The sequence below is a fragment of the Pristiophorus japonicus genome, chromosome 1, assembly GCF_044704955.1.
Source record: "Pristiophorus japonicus isolate sPriJap1 chromosome 1, sPriJap1.hap1, whole genome shotgun sequence".
Taxonomy (NCBI): domain Eukaryota; kingdom Metazoa; phylum Chordata; class Chondrichthyes; family Pristiophoridae; genus Pristiophorus; species Pristiophorus japonicus.
In genome coordinates, this window is record NC_091977.1 from 511,837,051 (window position 1) to 511,864,801 (window position 27,751).

Sequence of the window (27,751 nt, forward strand, 5' to 3'; positions counted from 1 at the left end):
CTGCTCAACAGAGTGTATGTGTGTATCTCAATTTCTCCGATTGCCTCCTCTCCAACCTCCAACTCTCTCCTCTCCAACCTCCAACTCTCTCACTCACAGGTGGAATAAAGTGGTGTGCCTTTATATGCATGCGCAGTACAACAATCAGCCTCAAATGGCCCCGAAATGACGACACGTCAGAAGACAAAAACTACAACAAAAAGAAAATCGCAAAATCTTGCGCACGCATATTGGAGGCCCTCCGAAGATCCCCAAGTGGAGAGGCCTCCAACTTCTGCACACTGATGACGCTGGCCGCTCATTCCCGCTCCCGCCCGGCGACTGCCGCTGCCTGCCACCCACATAACGGAGCCGAAAGTGGCTCCTGGCGGCACCGGGCGGCAAATAGGTAGGTGCCGCCTGGGGCAGCCGAGAAATGGGTGGCGACCAAATTCGTCCCCTGAAATACATCAAGGAATATTTTTTAATGGAAAGAAAAAATATCAATTACGTTCTATATGACACTACCCGATTGTGCTGATTCATTGAAGATTTTATGTTTGTGATTTTGCAAATAAACTTTAGCAGAAACTTGAACTGTCCAGGACAATTTCAAGCGTATTTGCGGTATAATATCCTGACTGCACCCAAAGCGGAAATTCTACAAATAGCTGACCAACTACAACAATACGAATGACTTTTTCAAAATGAACTGGGATTGTTTTCAGATTAGGACAAGAGTTTACCTCCTCCAGCCCTGTCAATACAAATAAGGTTGTCTCTGACCACTTCCTTGCATCCTTGATAAAATGCAACATCCCACCGACACCTAGGAGTCTCTGGCCAAAGACTGCCTGTTGTAGGCTGCCTGCTGAATATATCAAAACACTAGGCATTAGGCACCTGCTGAATATATCTAAACTCATATAGGTTTAAAGTGGCCACGTATAAAATGGCTGCCCAAGCATGATGGGAACTCAGTTAGTCAAGTAATGAACTGGGGCTGACCGAGCAATGACCCTGTGAGGCCCACTACCGGGAATGCCTTGGCTCATCCACTTGAGACAAGATAACTATAACGAACCATTATGGTATCAGGTGTGGAATGTCCTTGATTAAGGACTTCACACAGCAGAGCCCGAGGAACAGAGATAAGGGGGGCCCACCTCACATAACGAGGTCATTAATCAGCCCGAGCTGACAAAAACCGAACAAAAAGCCCCTGAGGTATCAGGGGAATTCTATTGGGTTAAAGAAACCTATATGTAATCTATAATCGTTATGATTGGAGTATGTCCAGCCGAAGTGGGCTGAGTAACTGTAATGAACTATTGTAAAACATATAAATATCGATGAATTTCTTTGTTCAGTGGAGAGAAGTGCCTGGATCCAGTCCTGAGGCTTGCTCCCCGCCGGAGAAATAAAGGCCGCATTGGCATTGGAACCGACTCTGAGTGTTGAGTGATTCTTCCGAGAAAACATTCACGCTAGCACTGCCCTAAGTGGAGGAAGTGCATCCGGGAGGGTGCTGAGCACCGAGTCTCGACGCTGAGAGCATGTAGAAACTAAGCACAGGCAGCGGAAGGAGCATGCGGCAAACCAGTCCCACCCCCCCTTTCCTTCAACGACAGTCTGTCCCACCTGTGACAGAGACTGTAATTCCCATATTGGACTGTTCAGTCATTCAAGAACTCACTTTTAAAGTGGAAGCAAGTCTTCCTCGATTTCGAGGAACTGCCTATGATGATGATGATGATGTATCACTCTCCATCCTCATCTCCTCATCCCCCACCCCTCCCCCCCTACTTCCTTTTGTGTCCATCCCTGGTAAAAATTCTCTCCCAACTGTATTTATGAATTACCAATTGTCCAGCTATTGGTCTTCCAGTCACCATGACATTTCTGCAGTTACCGATCTGCTCAACCACATCCTCACCACCAGTACCTTTGATGCCCTAGTCCCTATTAAAACAATTACTCTCTCTCACCCTGGTCATTCCCTTGGTTCGGCCCTCATCCTCACTCCCTTAAGTTCCAGGGACGCAAACTTGAACGGATATAGCGATCAACTGGTTTAGCCATTCACCGCCAGATCTGGCTGGATCACAAAGCATTATCGGGTCCTGCTCAAGTCTGTCAAAATTGCTCATTATTCCAGAATCATTCTGGAATGCAAAGATAAACCACAGCTTCTATTCTCCACTGCTAACAGTCTTCTTAAACCTCTCTCCCCTGCCTCCTCCACCCTCACCTCCAACAATAACTGTGAGGAGCTTCTGGATATCTTTGTCTTGAAGATTGAGACTATCCGTTCAGCTACCTCTGCCACTTCCCTTCCTTCCCCTAGCCCACTGGGCCAAACTTCCTCCAAGGATACCCCCTGCCCTAGCCCTGACCACTCCGAGCTCATATTGTTATGAGACCCACTTCCTGTGCTCTCGACCCTATTCCCACCAAACTTCCTTTTCTGGCTCCCATGTTAGCTGACATTGTAAATAGTTCTCGCTCCTCAGGTACTGACCCCTTTCCCTCAAATCTGCCATCATCACCCCTCTCCTCAAAAAACAACCCTGGACCCCTCCGTCCTTGCAAACTATCACCCCATCTCCAACCTCCCTTTCCTCTCCAAAGTCCTTGAACGTGTTGTTGCCTCCCAAATCTGTGCTCATCTTTCCTGCAATTCCATGTTTGAACCCTGCAATCAGGTTTCTGCCCTAGCCATAGTATCGAAACAGCTCTCATCAAAGTCACAAATGACAACCTTTGCGACTGTGACAAAAGGCAAGCTATCCCTCCTCCTCCTTGACTTGTCTGCAGCCTTTGCAGCCAATTCAGGCCTCTTGCACATCCCCGATTTTAATCACTCCACCATTGACGGTCGTGCCTTCAGCTGCCAAGACCTGAAGCTCTGGAATTCCCTCCCAAAACTTCCCAACCTCGCTACCTCTCTTTCTTACTTTAAGACATTGCTTATAACCTACGTTTTTAACCAAGCTTTTGGTCATCTGCACTTTTGTGGGGCCCGGTGTCAAATTTTGTTTGATAATGTTCCTGTGAAGTGTCTGGAGACCTTTTACTGTGTTAAAGGCACTATACAAATGTAAGTTGCTGTTGTAGTAAAGATGGGTTTCACATCAACAATGCAAGAACTTCAAGATCAGCAAATAACATAGACGAACACTGAAAAATAATTGTTGGGGGGATTGAAAGGAAGGGGAGTGAAATGGAGGGCAGGGAGATAACTGGATCCCATACAAAACCAATACAAGGATAGAGGATAGCCAATAAACTAGAAGGAATTCACTATCTCAGGGAAAAACACTGGATCCAGCCTCCAGCAGGAGTCAGGCACTGAGGGCACACAAGGAGGAGAAAAAAATTCTTATCAAGTCACTTATATACGAAGACCATTGTAGCAGTAGGGAATCAAAATATGGCTTGCCCCAGCAGATGGAGAAGAATGTGACATAGTAAGGTAGGGAATGAGTAGGAATGATTGAACAGATTGAAAAGGAAGAGGCACAGATCTGTATGTTAGAGACATATGGAAAGTAAAGTAAAGAGAACAAACATGGCTAGAGGTTTCAAACAGGAAAATAACTAAAATAATAATTCACCAAAGACTGCCAGTTCAAAAAACGAGACACACAGTAAAAATACTTTGAAAAGATAAGGAGGATGCGCGAAAATAGGAATTCTATATCATTTAGACATTTTAAATCTATCTGTTTCCACAATTCCAATGCAGGATCTATTCCATAGAAGTAACCACTCGCTCATCAAAATAATATTACGACAGATTAGTTTTGACTATACCCCCCACTTCAAACCAAGATTGTGTCCCATGATTCTACAGTGCTGGACGAGGTGAAACAGCTAGTCATGGTCTACATTATCTAGGCCCTTTAGAATCCTATCACCTCTCAACTTTTATTCCAGTGAGAAGATGCCCAATTTATGTAAATTGCTCCTCATAATCCAATCCTTCCATCCCTTCAATCATTCTGGTTGCCTCTTCTGTATGTTTTCAATAGCTGCATTATCCTTTGTTTACTACAAAGTACTCTTTTTTTTGGCGTCTCAAACATAGAGTGCATCTCGATGTAGGGTAGAGCGAAAGAGTTAAATCTGCTGTTACTAAATGCAATTCTAAGTGCAATTGGCACTAATGATTTCTAAAATGGCAGGGTTACCTTCCTATTTCGACTCAACATTGACCTTGTAATACTCATTAATATCCCATTTTATTTGCTTTAGTGCCACCAAGCATTATTGGGTAAACTTCAATTTATAGATTATAGGGATCCCCAGATCACTCTTATTTTCAATGAATTTTCTTTCCATTTAAGTATTAATCCCTTGGAGATTTTTTTTGTCCCCATGTGAAGCACTTTGCATTTCTCTACATTGAATTTCATCTGCCACCTGTCTGCCCAATTCTGAAGTATATTCAAATCCTGCAACTTACCCAGCTTTGCAGTCCACCACCTTCATGAGCTTTGTACCATAATTAATCACTGTGTTTGTGACTGCTAACTCCAGATCATTTATGAAGATATTAAACAAAAGAGGGCCCAGGCATACTATAGAAAATAGAAAGGGGGAAGCCAAAATACAACTAGAATAGTTCGGGATATCTGGTTTTGGGTGGGGTGGAGTGTATACATTATGAAGCAGAAGATATCGCAACAGTGTGGGACAGGCTCAATAGACGAGAGGATCTTTATCTGTCCGTCATTGGTATCATCGAGGAGGAACTGAAGGAAATCCTTATTAGTCAGGAAATGGTGTTGGGGAAATTGATGGGATTGAAGGCCAATAAATCCCCAGGGCCTGATAGTCTGCATCCCAGAGTACTTAAGGAAATGGCCCTAGAAATAGTGGATGCATTGATGATCATTTTCCAACAGTCTATCGCCTCTGGATCAGTTCCTATGCACTGGAGGGTAGCTAATGTAACCCCACTTTTTAAAAAAGGAGGGAGAGAAAACAGGGAATTATACACCAGTTAGTCTGACATCAGTAGTGCGGAAAATGTTGGAATCAATTATTAAAGATGTAATAGCAGCACATTTGGAAAGCAGTGAAAGGATCGGTCCAAGTCAGCATGGATTTATGAAATGGAAATTATGCTTGACAAATCTTCTAGAATTTTTTTGAGGATGTAACTAGTGGAGTGGACAAGGGAGAACCAGTGGATGTGGTGTATTTGGACTTTCAAAAGGCTTTTGACAAGGTCCCACACAAGAGATTAAATGTGCAAAATTAAAGCACATGGTATTAGGGGTAATGTATTGACATGGATAGAGAACTGGTTGGCACACAGGAAGCAAAGAGTAGCAACAAATGGGTCCTTTTTAGAATGGCAGGCAGTGACTAGTGGGGTATCACATGGCTGAGTGCTGGGACCCCAGCTGTTTACAATATACATTAATGATTTAGACAAAGGAATTGAATGTAATATCTCCAAGTTTGCAGATGATACTAAGCTGGGTGGCAGTGCAAGCTGTGAGGAGGATGCTAAGAGGCTTCAGGGTGACTTGGATAGGTTAGATGAGTGGGCAAATGCATGGCAGATGCAGTATAATGTAGATAAATGTGAAGTTATCCACTTTGGTGGCAAAAACAGGAAGGTAGATTATCTGAATGGTGACAGATTAGGAAAAGGGGAGGCGCAACGAGACCTGGGGGTTATGGTACATCAGTCATTGAAAATTAGCATGCAGGTACAGCAGGCGATGAAGGCGGCAAATGGCATGCTGGCTTCATAGCGAGAGGAATTGAGTGTAGGAGCAGGGAGGTCTTACTGCAGTTGTACAGGGCCTTGGTGAGGCCACACCTTGAATATTGTGTACAGTTTTGGTCTCCTAATCTGAGGAAGGACATTCTTGCGAAGGTTCACCGGACTGATTCCCGGGATGGCAGCACTGACATATGAAGAAAGACTGGATCGACTCGGCTTATATTCACTGGAATTTAGAACAATGAGAGGGGATCTCATAGAAACAAATAAAATTCTGACAGGATTGGACAGGTTAGATGCAGGAAGAATGTTCCCGATGTTGGGGAAGTCCAGAACCAGGGGTCACAGTCTAAGGATAAGGGATAAGCCATTTAGGACCAAGATGAGGAGAAACTTCTTCACTCAGAGAACTGTGAACCTGTGGAATTCTCTACCACAGAAAGTTGTTGAGGCCAGTTCATTAGATATATTCAAAAGGGAGTTAGATGTGGCCCTTACGGCTAAAAGGATCAAGGGGTATGGAGAGAAAGCAGGAATGGGGTACTGAAGTTGCATGATCAGCCATGATCATATTGAATGGTGGTGCAGGCTCGAAGGGCCGAATGGCCTACTCCTGCACCTATTTTCTAATGTTTCTATCATACGAACAATATTCAAAATTATGAGATGTTTTATTGGGAAAAACTATTTCCACTGATCACGAAGCTAATAACTAGAGAGAGTATAAATTTCAGATCACCACCAAAAATACAACGGTAAGACATTAGAATTAAAAAAAAATTTTTTTTTTTTTCAAACTGAAGGTGGGTAGGGGATAGATGAAAGATTTGCAAAAAAGTATTAAGATCTCCTTAAGATCATAGAATGGTTACAGCATGGAAGGCGGCCATTCAGCCCATGCCAGCTCTCTGCAAGATCACCTCAGCTGGTCCGACTCCCCCGCCCTGTCCCCGTAGCCCTGCATATAGTTTTTCTTTCAGGTGCTTATCCAACTCCCTCTTGAAAGTCGTGATCGAGTCTACCTCCACCACCCTTTCAGGCAGCGCATTCCAGATCATAACCACTCGCTGCGCAAAAAAGTTTTTTCTTATGTCGCCTTTGGTTCTTTTGCCAATCACCTTAAATCTGTGCCCTCTGGTCCTCGACCCCTCTGCCAATGGGAACAGTTTCTCTCTATCTACTCTGTCCAGACCCTCATGATTTTGAACACCTCTATCAAATCTCCTCTCAATCTTCTCTGCTCTAAGGAGAACGGCAGCTTCTCCAGTCTATCCATGTAACTGAAGTCCTTCATCCTTGGAATCATTCTTGTAAATCTTTTCTGTATCCTCTCCAAGGCCTTTACATCCATCCAAAAGTTCAGTGCCCAAAATTGGACACTAGAAAAAAAAATGTTAAGTAGAGGGAACCTAATTAAGCAGAGGGAAATTAATCAAGTAAAGTTAAAGCCATAAGCGAGGTTCACAGTAAAGACAGAAAAGACACATGTTACTGAACTCGACATTGAGAACAGAATTCTGTGGTACCTCTGCACTCACTAATCGGTTTGCTGTTATCAAGGCTAGAACAAAGAGCAAAGCAAATGAATTCTCCTTAGAAAGGGTCATAGCTGAGGTCAAAGAACTCTCAGGAAGCTAGATCACAGTATAAACCACAGTTGGCAAAAATATACTCCAAGGCTAGGTCACATGGGGTGGCAAGAGATTATGGGAAACAAAAGACGATTGAAAAACATCTCAACTGGTTGAAAGCGGTTAGGCCAAGAGAAGAAGAGTTCACAGACCCTAGAATGACGTGGCATGTAACTTATCAGATAAACAGCGCACAGGGGAGGTAACAAAGTTTGTTGTCAATATAATTGTATTAACCAATTAGTAGGTAGGCAAAAAGTTTGTGATGCGGCAGGGAAACAACAAATGGAAAGCCTCCGCGCGGAACTCCATGATTTTGCATGTATTTTGACTGTATAAAAACAGTAACCCAAGATTGTTCGGGGAGAACAGCTGGTTAGGGTCACCGAGTTACTGAACTTGTGTAGAAGCTGTCTCTCCCTTGATTGAGTACTTTATAATAAACTATTCTTTTCTCCAAAACAGACTTGTGTTGAATATCTTTGTAATACTCCACAACAGACACAATACTCCAATTGAGGCCGAATCAGTGTTTTATTCAGGTTCATCATAATTTCCATGCTTTTGTATTCTATACATTTATTCATGAAGTCTAAGATCCCGTAAGCTTTTTTAACTGCTTTCTCAACCTGCCCTGCCACCATCGATGATTTGTGCACATATACCCCCATGTCTCTGTTTATGCACCCCCTTTAGTTTATATTTCCTCTCCTCATTCTTTCTATCAAAATGTATAACTTTGCATTTTTCTGCATTAAATTTAATCTGCCACGTGTCTGCCCATTCCACCAGCCTGTCTATGTTTTCTTGAAGTCTATCATCATCCTCCTCACTGTTCACGAAGTTTTGTATCAACTGCAAATTTTGAAATTGTGCCCTGTACACCCACATCCAAACAATTAATGTACATCAAGAAAAGCAGTGGTCCCATAACCGACCCCTGTGGAATGCAACTGTATACCTTCCTCCAATCCGAAAAACCGTTCGCAACTACTCTCGGTTTCCTGTCACTTAGCTAATTTAGTATCCATGCAGCCACTGTCCCTTTTGTTCCATGGGCTTCAACTTTGCTGGCAAGCCTATTATGTGGCACTTTGTCAAACACCTTTTGGAAATCCATATACACGGCAACCACATTACCCTCATCAACCCTTTGTGTTACCTCATCAAAAACATGATCAAGTTGTTCAAAATAATGAGGTATTTTGGTAAGGGACGTCAGGAAAAATTATTTTCTTTGGTCTGTAACTCTGCAGAGGGCATAAATTTAAGATTAGCAAAAGGTTGTTAGGATATAGAATGCCCTACCAGAAACATAGAAATATAGAAAATAGGTGCAGGAGCATGCCATTCGGCCCTTCGAGCCTGCACCACAATTCAATATGATCATGGCTGATCATGCAACTTCAGTACCCCATTCCTGCTTTCTCTCCATACCTCCCGATCCCTTTATCCGTAAGGGCAACATCTAACTCCCTCTTGAATATATCTAACGAACTGGACTCAACAACTTTCTGTGGGAGAATTCCACAGGTTCATAATTCTCTGAAAAAGTTTCTCCTCATCTCGGTCCTATATGGCTTACCCCTTATCCTTAGACTATGACCCCTGGTTCTGCACTTCCCCAACAATGGGAACATTCTTCCTGCATCTAACCTGTCCAACCCCGTCAGAATTTTAAACGTTTCTATGAGGTCCCCTCTCATTCTTCTAAATTCCAGTGAATACAAGCGTAGTCGATTCAGTCTTTCATTTGTCAGTCCTGCCATCCCAGGAATTAGTCTGGTGTACCTTCGCTGCACTCCCTCAATAGCAAGAATGTCCTTCCTCAGATTAGGAGACCAAAACTGCACACAATACCAAGGCTCTGTACAACTGTAGCAAGACCTCCCTGCTCCTGGACTCAAATCCGCTCACTATGAAGGCCAACATGCCATTTGCCTTCTTCACCGCCTGCTGTACCTGCATGCCTACTTTCAATGACAGATATACCATGACACCCAGGTCTCATTGCACCTCCCCTTTTACTAATCTGTCACCATTCAAATAATAATCTGCCTTCCTGTTTTTGCCACCAAAGTGGATAACCTCACATTTATCCACATTATACCGCATCTGCCATGCATTTGCTCACTCACCTAACCTGTCCAAATCACCCTGCAGCCTCTTAGCATCCTGCTCACAACTCACACTGCCACCCAGCTTAGTGTCATCTGCAAACTTGGAGATATTACATTCAATTCCTTTGTCTAAATCATTAATATATATTGTAAATAGCTGGGGTCCCAGCACTGAACCTTGCAGTACCCTACTAGTCACTGCCTGCCATTCTGAAAAAGACCCATTTATTCCCACTCTTCGCTTCCTGTCTGCCAACCAGTTCTCTATCCACATCAATACATTACCCCCAATATCACGTGCTTTAATTTTGCACACTAATCTCTTGTGTGGGACCTTGTCAAAAGCCTTTTGAAAGTCAAAAAACACCACATCCACTGGTTCTCCCTTGTCCACTCTGCTAGTTACATCCTCAAAAAATTCCAAAAGATTTGTCAAGCATGATTTCCCTTTCATAAATCCAATGTGACTTGGACCGATCGTGTCACTGCTTTCCAAATGCGCTGCTATTACATCTTTAATAATTGATTCCAGCATTTTCCCCACTACTGATGTCGGGCTAACCGGTCGATAATTCCCTGTTTTCTTTCTCCCTCCTTTTTTTAAAAAAGTGGGGTTACATTAGCTACCCTCCAATCCATAGGAACTGATCCAGAGTTCATGGAATGTTGGAAAATGGCCACCAATGCATCCACTATTTCTAGGGCCACTTCCTTAAGTACTCTGGGATGCAGATCATCAGGCCCTGGGGATTTATCAGCCTTCAATCCCATCAATTTCCCTAACACCATTTCCTGACTAATAAGGATTTCCCTCAGATCCTCCTTCTCACTAGACCCTCGGTCCCCTAGTATTTTCGGGAGATTATCAGTGTCTTTCTTAGTGAAGAAAGAACCAAAGTATTTGTTCAATTGGTCTGCCATTTCCATTATGAATTCACCTGATTCTGACTGCAGGGACCTACATTAGTCTTCACTAATCTTTTTCTCCTCACATAACTATAGAAGCTTTTGCAGTCAGTTTTTATGTTCCCTGCAAGCTTACTATTTTCCCCCTCCTAATTAAACCCTTAGTTCTCCTCTGCTGAATTCTAAATTTCTCCCAGTCCTCAGGTTTGCTGCTTTTTCTGGCCAATTTATATGCCTTGCATATCAATTCGAGAAAAACACTGGCAGGAACTCTGCACTTCCACTTGGCCAGCCTATTTAAGACAAATTGCAAAACACACACATTTCCTGTGGAAACCTACGGGTGAGAATCTACACACTGCATTTTTCAAATTAAAAATGAGTTATTACTGTACACTTTATATACCTGAATAGGTCTGTAGAATTGCACTACCACACCGTAAGTTCTTGTTCCAAAAACATCTGTGAACACCAGGAAATGATATTGGTCCTCCTTTGGTTCAGTTTCTATTTCCAGTTCTCCTGTAAATCAACAAGCAATATTCTGCAGAACAGCATATTATTTTTGTGCAGTTTTTTAATGTTGTCCATAATCAGTAAAAATGTCACCATGCAATGATAATACATATTTGCAGACAAACAATGGGTTTATAATCTTCAAAATAATCCCAGTTTGAAAACAAGGTTCTTTTTAATGCTCCATTTATCACAATGGAATATAAAAAGTTTTATTATTTACCTTCAGTTTTCAAATCACATGGGTATAACTAGTACCATACAAGAACATAAGAAAGAAGAGCAAGAGTAGGCAATTTGGCCTCTCGAGCCTGCTCCGCTATTCAATAAGATCATAGCTGATCTGATCTTGGCCTCAACTCCACTTGCCTGCCTGCTCCCCATAATCCTAGATTACCTTATCATTCAAAAATCTATCCATCTCCACCTTAAATATATTCAATGACCCAGCCCCCACAGCTCTCGGAGGTAGGGAATTCCAAAGATTCACAACCCTCAGAGAAGAAATTCTTCCTTATTTCCGTTTTAAATGGGCGACCTGAAACTATGCCCCCTAGTTCTAGATTACCCCATGAGGGAAAACATCCTCTTTGCATCGACCCTGTCAAGTCCCCTCAGAATCTTACACGTTTCAATAAGATCACATTGCATTCTTCTAAACTCCAATGAGTATAAGCCCAAACTGCTCAACCTTTCTTCATAAGTCAACCCCTTCATCTCAGGAATCAACCTAGTGAACCTTCTCTGAACTGCCTCCAATCAAGTATATCCCTCCTTAAATGAGGAGACAAAAGCAGTACTCCAGGTGTGGTCTCACCAATGCCCAGTACAGTTGTAGCAGGAATTCCCTACTTTTAAACTCCATCCCCCTTGCAATAAAGGGCAACATTCCATTTGTCTTCCTAATTACTTGCTGTACCTGCATGCTAACTTTTAGTGTTTCATGTACAAAGATTCCAGATCCCTCTGTATCTCTGCATTTATAATCGCTCCCCATTTAAATAATAATTTGCTTTTTTATTTTTCCTACCAAAGTGGATAACCTCACATTATAGCCCATCTGCCAAATTTTTGCCCACTCACTTAGCCTATCTATATCCCTTTGCAGATCTTTGCATCCTCCTCACAACTTGCTTTCCCACCTATCTTTGTATCATCAGCAAATTTGGCTACATTACACTCGGTCCCTTCATCCAAGTCAGTCATGTAGAGTGTAAATAGTTGAGGCCCCAACACTGATCCCCACTAGTTACAGTTTGCCAACCTGACTCTCTGGTTTCTGTTAGTAAGGATTAGCTAGCCAATCCTCTATCCATGCTAATATATTACCCCCAACCCAGTGAGCTCGTATCACTAGTTTGAGACCTAGCTTTCTCACCCTCAAACTGAATTTGAGATTCTACCATGTTATGATCACTCTTCCCAAGGGGATCCTTTACTATGAGATCATTAATTAATCCAGTCTCATTACATATTACATATTACAAGATCTAAAATAGTCTACTCCCTGGTTGGTTCCACAACGTATTGTTCTAAGAGGAGAAACTTCTTCAATGAGGAGAAACTTCTTCACCCAGAGAGTGGTGAACCTGTGGAATTCTCTACCACAGAAAGTTGTTGAGGCCAATTCACTAAATATATTCAAAAAGGAGTTAGATGTAGTCCTTACTACTAGGGGGATCAAGGAGTATGGCGAGAAAGCAGGAATGGGGTATTGAAGTTGCATGTTCAGCCATGAACTCATTGAATGGCGGTGCAGGCTCGAAGGGCCGAATGGCCTACTCCTGCACCTATTTTCTATGTTTCTAAGAAACCATCCCGAATACACTCCATGCACTCTTTCTCAAAGCAATTTGATTTGTCCAATCCATATGATTAAAGTCATATGATTATTGCCGTACCTTTCTTACAAGTCTCCATTATTTCTTGACTTATACACTGTGCTACAGTGTAACTACTGTTAGTGGACCTATGCCCTACTCCCACCAGTGACTTATTTCACTTATTATTTCTTATCTCCACCCAAATTGTTTCTATCTTCTGAGCCAATATCATTTCTCACTACTGAATTACTTCACTGATCTCATCCTTTATTAACAGAGCTACCCCACCTCCTATCCTTTCTGCCTATCTTTGCTGCAGCCTGTAGATTAAGTCATGCCCATAAATTGCCAACATGTCATCTAAAAATTGCAGTTTTAATATGCAATAATATACGCTGCAGATACAGGTACAACCTCCCAAATCCAGAAACCTTGGGACCGAAGCCGTTGCAGATTGCGGAACAGAAATCCGATGTCCCAAATCCAGAAACGCCTTGGCTGAGGTTCGGGTATTTCCGGATTTCGGAATAGAAATCCGAAGTCCCGAATCCTGAAACCCTTGGGCAGACTTTCATGTACCTATATTTTCCGACAGTGTGCCAACCCGACCGAGGAGGGAACACCGGAGGCAGCGGGGAGAAGAGGAGCAGCCAGCCCCAGGACATAGCGTGCCGACGCGACCTACGAAGGAACACCAAAGGTAGCGAGGAGTTACCTTGCTTCCTATTAAAAAAAAATGGTCGTTTTTCGGAACATATTTCCAGATTTCGGACAACCCCCTCCCCCGATCTGCGCAATATCCGGATTTCGGAACATTCCGGTTTTTGGAACTCCATATTTGGGAGATTGTACCTGTACAATAAGCAAGTTTGCTATTTTGAAAATGCCCAGGCTGCGAAGAGTTGCGTCTCAGTTTTCCAGGCAGAAGGCAGCATAAAGGCCCACAGATCCCAGGCACGCAGGTGGTTCGGAAGTGTCCCTGGGATCACGTGGGCCCGGTCCTCCAATGAAAAAGGACAATTCTATTGCAATAATTTATGAAGGGAATCCCCTTAATTATATGCAATGTAATACCCAAATAATTATACAATGCACTGAACTGCAATTTTATTTGCAAGACCTTTCATTGCACCAACCTCAATAAATAAATTATTTTTTGATAAACAATTTTTAACATCTTAATCCAGGCTAATATTTGCATATACTCATTTAAAATATATGTGCATAATTTTGGATTTCTAAACGTTTTATTTAAGCCTTATATATACCCTTACGCTGATGTAAGCAAGCCCTGTGCCTGCTTTTACCAGTCGTAAAAGTTGCGTGGGCAATTGCTGGGCAGTTGTTGGGCAAATAGCCCAACTCCGCACCAGCAATACTTAATTTTTAGGCGGTTCAGATAGCACATGCAGAAATCCAAAGGGAATACGACGGCGTACTTGGGTACACCATCGCAGACACCGCAATGTTATGGCCATAACTGTGGCTTCAACTTCAGAATGATCAAGTGGAAGCAATGTTAAGACCTGAAGAAAAAACAAACAACACATACAAGCACACCCAAGCATGGCATGTACTTCGGGTTGAATTCCAAACTCCAAACTCATCACACAACAGTGATGAAAGCTGAAAATGTGCCGTCATATTTAGTAAAAGGACCTCACCTGGTTAGATGTGAAGAGAAAAATAAATGATTTTAAATATAAATAACTTACCTGGGAAACATAACTGAGGTAGCCCTTGGAGATCTATATTATTTGGAATGCTAAATTCTTCAGTCTGTGGCTCTTTGTAACCTGCATTTACATTAGGATTTGCACGCTTGAATTCCTTTTTCTTTTTGAATGAGCGGCGTCTTGGAGTTCTGGTAAAGTTTTGAGCAACGTAACCAGATTGACTGTCCTCCAGGCTAACAAATGGAGGAACATGAACTGATCGAACCTCTGGGCTAAGACAATGACGTGATCGTGTACTACCTTTATGGGCTGCCTAAAGAAAGAAACAGACAAACCAATGCCGTATACAAGCATTACTGAAAATATAACTGATAGTGTATTACAAGAACTATGAACACTGGTGATATTAGATCATCTAAAGTAAACGCTCAAGTAGTTTTTATGTTGCACTTTGTGATGACATGTACAAAATACAAAAAATATATATACAAGACGCTTGCCCAAACAACCATTTAAGGTTTTGCTGGTGTTGTAGGAGATAGGCACCTTTAGAATATACCAGAATACTAGGCATTAGGCACCTGCTAGATATATCTAAACGCATATAAGTTTAAAGTGGCCACACATAAAATGGCTGCCCAGGCATGATGGGAAATCAGGTAGTCAAGCTGTGAACTGTTGAATGTTCAATGACCGAGCAATAACCCTGTGAGGCCCACTATAGGAATGCCTTGGATGCAGGATAAGAATAATGAGGAGAGAACCCATCTCCCGTATTCAAGGCCATAAACCAATTAATTCCCCAGGAAGAAAGAACTAGTGAGAGAACCTATATCAATCAGCCCAAGCTGACAAGAGACGAACACATGGTTCCTGAGACATAAGGGGAATTCTATTGGGTTAAAAGAACCTATATGTAATCTATAATCGTTGTGATTGGCTTGTGTCCAGCCGTGATGGGCTGTGTAACTGTAGTAAACTGTTTGTAACTGTTGTGAAACATATAAAAGTGAATGTAACCCTTTGTTCTGTGGAGAGAAGCCTGGGCTCAGTCTTGTGATTTCCTCCCCGCTAAGCGTAATAAAGGCCGCATCAGCATTGGAACCGACTCCGAGTGTTGAGTGATTCTTCTGAGAAAACACTAACGCTAACAGCTGGTCTGTACAATAAAGCACCAAACCTGATGCATTATAGACTAGAAAGTCCTTGGTTCAACCCCAAATATGCACTTTGTTAACTGATGGCACTGAAGTGACCTCTCATGGAAAGTGCATATTTGGGGATATTCAGCAAGGACAGGATCAGGTTTGGCTGTGATACTTTCCAAAGTTAACTAGAGTGGGAATCTGAAACAGAGGGGGAAGGGCAGGTTTTTTTTTTATTGAAATTTAAATAGATAAGAATATAAACTTAACTAACATTCATAATCTGAATGACAGCACAGGAGGGTAAATGAAGTTCTTTGCAGGATATTGGAGTTTCGAGTAGCAGATGTTGACTCTGACAAACACATCTGCAGGAAGTGTCTCGAAAATTACTTGAGCTCAAAATCTGAGAATTCAGGCGGCATTGGAGACAAGACAACACATCAGGGAGGGAGGGAGATTTCTAGAGCAAGGGTTTCAGAAGGTGGTAGCCCACTGAGAGATTGGGAGAAATCGGTGGTAGAATAAGGAATGGTGACTACAGGTCCGAGAAATTGACAGGCTAGATCAGTAAATCCAGAGCAAAATTACCCTCTCTAATGTTTCAAGCACTGGCTTCCCATGGGAAAGGAGAGGACTCTTGGGAGAACCATCAAATGAATTATAATGTCACCAAAAAACAGGAGGTGGTTCAAGGGGACGAGATTAGCAATTCAGTTGGGAATGCAGTAATAATGGGAAACTCACTAGTTGACGAGGTGGACGCTGTCCTTTGCTGTTCTGACTGAGTGTCCTTGATCCTCTGTTGCCTCTCAGGTGTAGGGTAACATGCATTTAAGAAAGACGGAACAAGATCACTGATGGAGAGGTACAGCTGTACAGGGTTTTGGTGGAGCCACACCTGGAATACTGCATGCAGTTTTGGTTTCCATATTTACGAAGGGATGTGCTTGCTTTGGAGGATGTTTAGAGAAGGTTCACTATGTTGATTCTGGGGATGAGGGGGTTGACTTATGAGGAAAGGTTGAGTAGGTTGGGCCTCAACTCATTGGAATTCAGAAGAATGAGAGGTGATCTTATCGAAACGTAAAAGATTATGAGGGGGCTTGACAAGATGGATGCAGAGAGGATGTTTCCACTGGTGGGGGAGACTAGAACTAGAGAGCATGATCTTAGAATAAGGGGCTGCCCATTTAGAACTGAGATGAGGAGAAATTTCTTCTCTGAGGGTTGTGAATCTGTGGAATTCGCTGCCTCAGAGAGCTGTGGAAGCTAGGTCATTGAATAAATTTAAGACTGAAATAGACAGTTTCTTAAACGATAAGGGGATAAGGCGTTATGGGGAGAGGGCGGGGAAGTGGAGCTAAGTCCATGATCAGATCAGCCATGATCTTACTGAATGGCGGAGCAGGCTCAAGAGGCCATATGGCCTACTCCTGCTCCTATTCCTTATGTTCTTACGTTCTTATGAAAAGTAGCCAGTTATTGTAGCCCATGTGGGAGCCAACAATATAGGAAAGGAAAAGCCTGGTTTATGAGTTTGGGTTACAAGTGTAGAAGCTGGACAACAAGGGTGGTAATCGCTACATTATTCCCCCAACCATGCTGGAATCGGGAAGGTTATGAAGATAAGGGAGCTAAACAACGAGCTAAATGGGTGGTGTTAAGAAGAAGGTTTAGAATTTGTGGGCCAGTGGCATCAGTTTTTGGGAAATAAGGAACCATTCTACAAGGATGAGCTACATATGAACAGGAAGGGAGCTAATGAATTCACAAAATTGCAGTATTGAAGGGATATTGAATTGTCAGAGATACCATACTTCAAATGAAATGTTAAAATGAGTCCCAACTGCCTATTCTGTTGGATGTTAAAATTCAATTTCATGATTCCAAGAAAAGCATGGATTTCTCCCGGTGACCTGGCCAACATGCCTTCTTTAACCAACACCTTTAAAAATAGATTAACTGCTGATTCTTCTCTCTGTTTTGCAGGTACTTGCAGTACACACAATGGTTACCAACAAAATAACAGTCACACACCTCACAGTAATTCATTTTATGTATTTTGCTTTCAGACACAGGGTGATAATAAAACCAAATCTTGTTGTTAAAAAGCACTTAAAAAAAACTACAAGGGCATGGTGAAATAGTGCCCATCATCATAGGTGGTCCCTCAAACAAGGATAACTTGCTTCCACTGGAGTTGCCAGATATTTCAATGAAGGACCCGATGTTCCAGTCCCGAACTCCAATTGAGGGGGTGGAAGATGCCTTTGCATGGATTTTTTTTTTATAAACGTGTGGTGACTGTTGCACATCAGCCACCACACAGGCTTGGCAGAACTAACTGTGTTGTCGGTCTTGACCTTGCATCACTGTCATCCCAAGTTGCCAATTCTGTCCACGATAATGTGGTCAGGCGTGTCCATTAGGGGCCACATGGGAAGGCAAATCACAGGGAAAGTCATCCCAGTACCACTCTAGGGTATCCCCAACTGTCCAGTTTTCAAACAGCATTGGCATCGAACGGGAATAAGACACATTGGTAAATGGTAGACACTAGAAACATATTTTTTTTTATACTAACAGAAAAAAGTTACCTGGCAAACTTCCTTCAATTGTTCATTAGATGCTCCCACAACTACGCATATTTCCAATATTGCATTAGGTAGGACATCAGCCATGATTGCCTTGTCTTCTAAAGCTCTTAGTTGGAGAGTAGCACAGGGAGAAAAAGGGGGAAAAAGTGCACCTTTAAAAACTTGTCTGCGGTGTATTGAATATTAATCAACATCTTTAATAATCTGCCACTGAGGATTTAAACAGCATTTAAATCTCGTTAAAAACACACAATATTGCAGATTATGATTAATCCAGTATTTTTTGTTAGCGATTAAACAAAATAAAATGGTCTTCATTTAAGAAAAGGGCTTAACAAGACATGCAGTTATGTGTCACATAGATGCTCCAGGATATGTAGTACAATGGTATAGCTGAAAAATATGCTCAAGTTCCAGATATCTACTTTTCCTATTGAGAGATGACATGCAGGGCCAGACAGCTCCGCACAAGAAGCTGGGGAAAGAGTACACACAAGCATACATGTTGAAATACAGACTACTCAAACAGAGAAAACGAGGAAATACAGGCCAGTTAGTCTGACATCAGTCTTCTGGAAAATGCTGGAATCCATTATTAAGGAAGTGGTAACAGGGGACTTAGAAAATCATAATATGATTCGGCAAAGTCAATGTAATTTTATGAAAGGGAAATCATGTTTGTCAAATTTATAAGAGTTTTTTGAGGATGTAACTAGCAGGGTAGATAATGGGGAACCAGTGGATGTAGTATATTTGGATTTCCAAAAGATATTCGATAAGGTGCCACATAAAAGGCAGTTAAGCATGATAAGGGCACATGGGGTTGGGGGTAAGGTATTAGCATGGCTAAAGGATTGGTGAACAAAGAAAACAGAGAGCAGGGATAAACGGGTCATTTTCAGATTGGCAGGCTGTAATTAGTAAGATGCCGCAAGGATCAGTGCTTGGGCCTCGGCTATATGCAATCTATATTAATGACTTAGATGAGGGGAACGAGTGCAATGTATCCAAGTTTGCTGACGATACAAAGCTCGGTGGAAAAGTATGATGCGAGGAGGATGCAAAGAGCCTGCAAAGGGATATAGTCGGATTAATTGAGTGGGCAATCAGGCAGCAGATGGAGTATAAAAACAGAATATTTTTTAAATGGTTAGAAATTATTAAATGTTGGTGTTCAAAAAGATTTGTGTCACCTAGTACAAGAAACACAGCGTTAGCATGCAGGAACGGCAAGCAATTAGGAAGACAAATAGCATGTCGGCCTTTATTGTTAGAGGGTTGGAGTACAAGATTAAGGAAGTCTTGCTACAATTGTACAGGGCTCTAGTGAAACCACACCTGGAGTACTGTGCAGTTTTGGTTTCCTTATTTAAGGAAGGATATACTTGCCTTAGAGGTGGAGTCGAATTCAGCAATCTGGAAAAAAAAACGGACCTTCTGTGCATGCACAAATTTTTTTTTTTTTTAAAACAATTTTTTAATTCCGCTTTTTTTCCCCCTGCGATTCTGGTCAGGTGTCAGGGTGCGCTCGCACCTGCGCAGTACACCCAGCTCTCAATCTGCTATTTTTAAAAGACAGAAGATGGAGCAGGTTGATCATAGCAGGCAGAGGACCAGAAAATGTAGTTGTGATGCGAATGAGGCACTTATAACAGCAATTGAGAGTTGATGGGGGGAGTTTAATAGGAGGGATCGAGGTAAACCCCACCCCCATTGTAAAGAAATTTTGGACCACTGTTGCTGAAGAGGTGTCCTCAGTGGACGACATTCCCAGGGACTACCAGCAAAGAAGGAAAAGGTGAAATGACCATTGCAGGGTCATGAGAGTAAGTAATGTTTTTATTGATGCACTCGATTACTTAAATTGTAAATTGGACACATATTGCTGTAGGTAGGATTAGTGTTACACCTTATTTGCCATGAATGATCGTTACACATTAAGCCTGTTTTTTGACATCTTGAAAGATGTTTCTGCACATCAATGTCTTCCTCATGAACCACATGCAACTACCAGGGCCATTAAACAGACAGCTGTATTAAATGCACACAGTATGGTATAGAAATGTTCATCTGTGAGTGCCACATGAGCAGAAAGGCACTCTATCATCATTTTCCAGGATAAGTTATCATACAATCGGCGCAAGAAGCGACAGACAGTCGATGGTCCACCCAATACACATCCCTTATCAGACCTGGAGGAGCGCATGGCTGGCTTAATTGGTGCCTCCAGGAGGTTTACTACCCATGCAGGTGCTGAGCCCATGGTCGGAATTGAGGGTAACTCCAGCAAAATTCTCGGGCTGGGTTGGGGTCATGTCATGCAGTGTTTGTGGACTAGGGTTCAGGTAATGTGATGCAGTGTCTCTCGACGACATATAATGCAGTAGTGGTGGTCCTTTAAACAAGCCTGCGCTATGTGACCTTACTCATGAAACCCTGCCCCCTCCCCTGCTGCTAACCACTCATCTGTTGTTTTCTATTTTGATGAGGATTCTGAGGTGCCACATCGACCTATACAAGCCTCTACCTCAGTCCATCATGTGTGTGTTGAAGAGGAAGATGAAGGCCGGGCTGGTGACCCTCCACGGGAGGAACATCATCATGAAGCTGTTATGGGGGGGGTGGGGGGGGGGGGGGCTGGTGGCGTTGGTGGGGGTGCACTGGGTGATGAGGTGGAGGGGGTGATGCAGTCAGCACGTCTTTTAGCTGCGGCCACAATTCCTCAGAGGAAGCCACAGGCTTTGTCCCATCCAAGGCAGCGGGTCCAAGTCGTGTGCAGTAACGCACCCCCAGGGTTGAACCCCGTACGCCGTCTCTGCGGAGATTGAGTTGGCAAAGCCGGACAGCTGAAAGACAGGCAATCACACACCTGGATATGGTGGGACTGTCATGGGAGAGCATCGAAGTCGGTCGAGAGCTCCTCCAGGCATTTCCGCCAACATCGCTGCACAATCTGCAACACATCTACGATCCGGGGGAACACCGAGGCTGTTAATGCTCTCTGGAAATTGATGGTCTCGACTTTTGACACTGAAGCCCCCAGTGTCATACCACTCAGACCGACAGCACTTGTGAGTGGGGAGGCCAAGCAAGAGCCTTCCGACTCAGAAGCCAGGCCTTCCATACCCCGAGCTTCTCCAAGGGGTCCAATGGCGTCTCCATTGTCTCTCTCCCAATAACAGCAGCGCCCTGCGCGCCTTCGTCCCAACGCGGGTAGGGGCAGGGGCAAGAAACAAGGGCGGGGGGGGGGGGGGGAGGGGGGGGAGAAAGGTGACCGCAGTTAAAATAAGTTCGGTGCAGAGGTTGTTGTTGTTTTTTTGTTTTGTTGCTATTTTGCTGTTGTTTTCCTGTTCTGGTTATTTTATAAAAGTTTTACAAATTGTGTTCAAGTAAAACATTTATTTACGTTTCAAAATTAAAGTTTACAAAGTTTCAACAATGTACAAATGTTTCATAAGTTTACCAATGTTTTATAAATTCTTTTGTTCACCTTAACCATTCTTGTGTTCACCTTAACCATTCTTGTGCAGTGTCTCATTTGTAGAATAAAAGGGCTCAGTCAACATGGTGGGGAAGAGTGGGTAGGCAATGGTGAAACGTGCCTTTCATTGTTCAAGCAAAGCGTTGATTTATGAGCTCCTGATGCAATACTTTTGCAGTGGCGAAAGCTCCACGAGGCTTCCCCAGTCATGGTGGTGGGGGTGGTGGCATTGGGTCGTCGTCGTCCTCCTCCCCCCTCCTCCTCCTCCCCAGGTGGTCCTACAGTACCCAGTGGCAATGCCTATATCCCCTCATGATGGCTAAGTTGTGCCGCATGCAGCACATTACAATGAACTTAGCGACCTGCTTTAGGGAGTATTGCAGTCTGCCTCCAAAGTGGTCCAGGCATTGAAAGCGCTGCTTGAGCACTCCAATTGTCTTTTCGACAATGTTGTGTGTGGCTATATGGCTGTCATTATAGCAATGCTCAGCTTCTGTCTGAGGGCGCCGGAGGGCAGGGTTAGGGGGGGGGGGGGGGAAAAAAGAGGTCATGAGCCAGGTGGTGAGGCCGTAACCTTTGTCCCCCAGCATCCTGCTTGGCCTACTGGCTGACGCTCAAACATTGATGTATGAGACACTGCTCTCATGCAAGATGAAAGCATCATGGATGCTCCCTGGAAACTGGGCATTGACTGCCATGATGCGCCGAGTATGGTCGCAGTCGAACTGTATGTTCAGCAAGTGGAATCCCTTTCAGTTTCGATAAACCTCTGCCTCCTCTAAAGGTGCTCGCAGAGTGATGTGTGTACAGTCGATAGCACCCTGAACCTTGGCGAAACCAGTAATTCGTGCAAAACCTATCGCCCTCTTATTCTGTGCCTCCCTGGTCATTGGTAACTTTATAAAGTCCACCCTGCGTGCGTACAGTGCAGTAGTCACCTGGCGAATGCAGCTATGTGTAGCGAACTGTGAGATGAAGCATATGTCCCTGCTGATGCCTGAAAGGAGCCACAGTCACCTTCACCTCGACGGGCAGTGCAGTCTTGTTCCCGCTGGTAGGCTGTAAGTCTGCCTTTATCAGATGGCATATCTTTTGTGACCACCTCTTTTCAGAAGCGCACTGTGCCTCAGACAGCTGCAGATATGAGCGCTGTTCCCTGTAAACTCATGGGGGGGGGGGGGGGGGGTTGGGGTAAGGTCTCCTCCCCTTACGTCTGCGAGCTCTTTGCTTATGCTCAAAATGCTCTTCAATAAGCCTTCTTCCAACTCGATGCTGCATAGAAAAAGCAGCCAGCAATATTATAGCCCTCATTCTTTTAAATGTCCCCAAATAGCATTAAAAACGAACTATAAACTCACAAAAACCTCACTGTATAAAACGCTGCCTTCTCTCAAATCCTTTTGTGCACTGAACTTCTGCTCCACTTTTCAAGATGGCGTCATTAGTGTGGGTGCGTCGTGGGTCCGAGCAGGTAAGACTTGAGGCTCAATTTTCCCCAAAGCTTTTTTTTGGCGTACTTCACGCCACCCCCGGCCCCCCGCCAAGTACACCAAAAAAAATGTTCTAGGTTTCCCAGTTTGATTTCTTCATTTTGGCGCAGCCTAACCTGTCCTTTAGTTTTGGGGGTGGAGTCTTGATCTGCGCCAAAAAGATCAGGTTGCCAAGGTAACAAGGGACACAATGTGGGCTGAGGCTGGAAAGTGACACTTACAGCTCAGCTCGCAACCTGTTCAAGAACCTTAAAATACATTGCAGCAACTTCACAAACAATAAAATACATTGTAGCAACTTACCGCCATTAAATTATTAAAGTGTCCCGTTCCCCCCCCCCCCGCCCCGTCCCTCTCCCGATGCCGATACCCACTCCTATCCCAAGCCGAAGGGCCTCCCGGTCCTGCTCCCCCAGCCCTAGCCCAGACCAAAGGGCCTGCCGGGCCCGCTCCCCTGCCCCTAGTCCTGGCCGGGTGGCTTGCCGGTCCGCTCCCCTGCCCCTAGCCCTGGCCGAGTGGCCCCCCCACTCCGCTCCCCCGCACCTATCCCAGGCCGAATGGCCTTCTCCCTCCCAGTCCCCGCATCTAACTATATCTGAAAGGCTTCCCCCCACTCTCTTCCAGTCTCTCTTACCTCTCCTGCTGCTGCTGTCCGGGTATCTGCTGCACTTACCTGCGCCGATTTCCTTAACTCTCCAGAAAGTTTTTCTACAGAGGCCACATACGCTGGCCTAAGAAGAACTGGAGTAACTATCAGCTGACCAAACTTGCCTAAATGGCCAGAACTGGCACGGGTTATGAGGAGCGGGCGGAGAAGTGGAGCAGAGTCCACGATCAGATCAGCCATGATCTTATTGAATGGCGGAGCTGGCTTGAGGGGCCGTATGGCCTACTCCTGTTCCTATTTCTTATATTCTTATGTTATGCCCCATTTGGCTGAAAAAAAAACTTACCTAAAAATATCGTAACTAACTGAGTTACGCTGGCGCAAATTGATCGGGGAAACTTTTTTTTAAACTAAGGCCAAAAAAAACAGCACAAATCACTGGGGAAAATTGAGCCCTCGAGTTTTTCCGACGGGTTTTTGGGCAGGCGCTATCGGCGAATTTCCCGCCCATGGCAACAGCGAGACGTTGCACGCAGATTGAAGTCATAAAAACGGTGAAAAAAACGGGAGGGCGCTATTTTTTACCGCCGGCGCAAAACCACTGCCGAATTTTCTGCATTTACTGCCACATTTACCGCCCCCGCTCCCCGCCAAAAAAATCACTTTTTCCACCCCAGCACGGCAGTACAACGGGTGCAAACCTGCCGAATTTCTAGCCCCAAATGTTTTAAGGTTAATCTTACACATACAAATTAAATTCAACATAAAGGTCGGGGGTTTAGCAAATAGTGAAGAACAATGTAAAAGTCTTCAAGAACATGTAGAACAGTTAAAGGAATGGAGGTGACAATGTGGAGGTGAGGTATGTATTCTGGAAGGAAAAATGAAGGATGGCAATATATACTCGATGCAAAGATGCTGAAGGATGTGGTTGAACAGAAATACCTAGGGATTCCAAAACAGAAAATCCTTGAAACTTCCAAGTGCAGATCGATTAAGCTATCAAAATGGGCAATGTCATTTGGATTTTTAGAAAAAGGAGACTAGAATACAAAAGCAACTGGATTGAGAAATTTGTCAACAGCCTATAATTAAACCTCAGTAAGAATCTGGGTGCAGTTTTGGGCACCCTATTTTAGAAGGGATGCTAACGTCTCATTATGTAGCGATGATTCACCAGGATGATGCCTGGGATAAGAAACTATAGTTAGAAGAGGAGATTTGAGATACCGGGACTGCAGCAGAGAAAAATAAAATGAAATTTATTAAGAGGATTTTTAAATTATAAAGGACTTTGATGGGGTGAATAACAAAAGACTATTTTGTCTGTTTGGGGACTCAATGACAAGGAGTCATCAATTTTAAATAGAGAATGAGAAGAACAGGTTGGAGTAATTTCTGTACAGAGTTGTTAGCTCAGGGGATGCTTTACCACTGAGGCAAAGATTATTGCATCTTTTAAAGTAAAAGTGGACTAACATTTGAAGCAGAGGATAAATAGAGCTATGGGGAGACAGCAGGTCAGGGATTAACTTTGGATTGCTCTAGCAACGAGTTGGCAATAACACAACCGGCCTTCAATGGCACATCTCTGTACTGCAAGCCTCTATGGTTTCTCTGTTGTTCAAAACATCCCACACGTTTTCAATTAAAGTCATATGAGATGCATGGTGACCTAAAAAATATATTTAACTAGAAATTATCTACAACAGAAAGATTCACATTGATTAGACCAATTTGAAGGGCAAGTGCTTTTGCTATATAGGAGTTGAGCGATCCAATTGAAATGAAGAATTGCTGCATCGACCCACCCACTGATCCAGTAATAAAGAAAACAAGGTTGTACTATATATAGTCAAAATCTAAAGGGCATATTGATAGTGGATTAAAAGCTCATTACAAGTTAAAATAATACTCTATTAATTGACTGGCAACAACCCTTGAGCATTCAACAACTTGACACGCGTTCTTTTAAAGCCAATGCAAACCTTCTGAAATGGGGTTTTGCCATGCTGCTTTCAAACCAAACTGGCACTGCAAACAAACACTTGCCACACAGCTCAGGTATGCCATTGTGGGTTTACCCACCAAGAAAACTCAGTTGACAGTCCATCCATACAGGATTGTTCTGACTTTACCCCAACATTCAGGAAGTTCTGGCTATGCTGGCAAAGTCACTCATGTAATTTTGCACGAACTGTGCATGTTTACATCTCACATGAACTGTAGCAGTAAAGCAGCACTTATGATTGGAAAAACTACACATGCAATTAGTGTATGCAATTCTTTCTTGGTGCTGCTGAAAGTAGTTCTGTCATATAACAGGGCTATCAAAAACTGACATGCACACACAAATAACCTTTGCTTGCCATTTCTTCTATCAAGAGAAAATATTCTAATATTGGCATCACCAGCATCACACCAGAATTCAAACCGCAAGTTTCAGGAAAAAGCTGGCAATTTGGTGCATTTGTTTTTTTTCCTTTTGACCTCTGTGGATATATGGGGCCCAAGTTTCGGGCCGCGCCGAGAACGGCGCAGCCCCGACCTGGACGCCCGTTTTTCGCGCCACAAAGTGCGCCTAAAAAAACCTTTCAGATTCTCCGGCTCCCTGCTGGTCCTCTTGAGCCGGGCGTGACGCAGCACGAGCTATCGGGGGCGGAGCTAGGTCCCTGCGCTGAAAACAGTGCCGGAACCACTGCACATGCGCGCTACAGTGGGCGCGCATGTGCAGTAGCTCCAGGCGCCCAAAACTGTGTGGGAGGGGCCCGAAGCATGCAGCCCCGAGCCCTGGCCGAATGGCCTCACTGGGGCTGTGTGCATAAGACTGCCTCCCACGCCCAGCTCCTGCTTCCTCCCGACCCGACTCCCGCTCACCCCCTACCCCCGCCCCCGCCCCGGACCAGACCCGACCCGACCCCCTCGAACTGGACCCGACCCGCCCTCCCCCCAACCCCCCACCTGACCTGACCTCCCTCTCCCTTCCCCCCGACCCGAACTGAACCGACCTCCCTCCCACCATTCCGCCCCCCCGACCCGCGCTCCTGACCCAACCCCTCCTCACCCCCCGCGGACCCGACAAGACCCAACCTGACCTCCCTCCCCGACACGCGCTCCCTCCCCCCCCCACACCCGAACCAACCCAACCGCCATCTTCCCCCCACTCCCTGCGACCAGACCCGTGCTCCCGACCGTTCCCCCCCCCCCGCCAGACCGGACCCGACTCGACCCGCGCTCTCGACCCCGACCCGCGCTCCCCCCGACCCAACCCGCGCTCCCCCCGACCCGAACCGACCCAACGCCACCTACCTGTAAATCTGGTGCTGGGGACGGGCCCTGCCCGAAGTCTTGGGCCCAGCCGATTCAGCCTCCCCACCACCCCCCCCCGCCCCGCTCTTCTCCTTCCGCCCCCCCCTTCTCTTTCCCCCCTTCTCCTTCCCCCCCTTCTCTTTCTCCCCCCCTCCCCCTTCCTTCCCTACCCTCCCCCTGCCAGAAACACAGACACTGACAGACAGACAGACAGTGAGAGACACACACAGACAGACAGACAGAAAGATAGAGATACTGACAGAGACACACTGGGGGGGGCATCCCAGCACGCTGTTGGAGGGCTCCCGGTGCTGCAGTCGGTAAGTAGAAAATGTTTTATTTATTAATTTTTAAAAAATTATTTCTTATTAATTTTTTTTGCTTGATTTATTGGTTGATTTATTGATGTTTTTATTATTTATTATTGATGATGGCTCTTTATTTGTAAAACTGAAGTGTTTAATGTTTGTAAACTTCCCTTTAAACCACCCCCCCCCCGCCCCCCATTCCCTACGCCTGATTTGTAACCTATGCCTGATTTTCTAAAGTGCAGACAAGGTTTTTTCGAGCGTACAAAAATCTTCACTTACTCCATTCTAAGTTAGTTTGGAGTAAGTTTTCACTGCCGAAACTTTGAAAACAGGCATAAGTGGCCGGACAAGCCCCCTTTTGAAAAAGAACATTCTGTTCCAAAGTGAAACTGTTCTAACTGACTAGAACTGGAG

The 27,751-nt window shown here is 44.2% G+C and overlaps 1 protein-coding gene across 3 annotated transcripts in view; it reads right to left on the reverse strand.

The window, feature by feature from the left end:
* The window catches only part of dennd3a (DENN/MADD domain containing 3a), a 201,493-nt gene that overhangs the window by 163,197 nt on the left and 10,545 nt on the right, over positions 1–27,751 (reverse strand). For 2 of the 3 annotated variants that reach the window (XM_070895716.1, XM_070895700.1), the window contains exons 2-4: positions 18,140–18,237; positions 14,434–14,707; positions 10,786–10,901 (exon numbers count right to left, since the gene is read on the reverse strand). In XM_070895716.1, coding sequence (XP_070751817.1) covers positions 10,786–10,901; positions 14,434–14,707; positions 18,140–18,237 — 488 coding nt within the window. Of the gene's footprint in view, positions 1–10,785; positions 10,902–14,433; positions 14,708–18,139; positions 18,246–27,751 lie in introns of all 3 variants that reach the window. The other variant, XM_070895709.1, reaches the window with a different exon arrangement.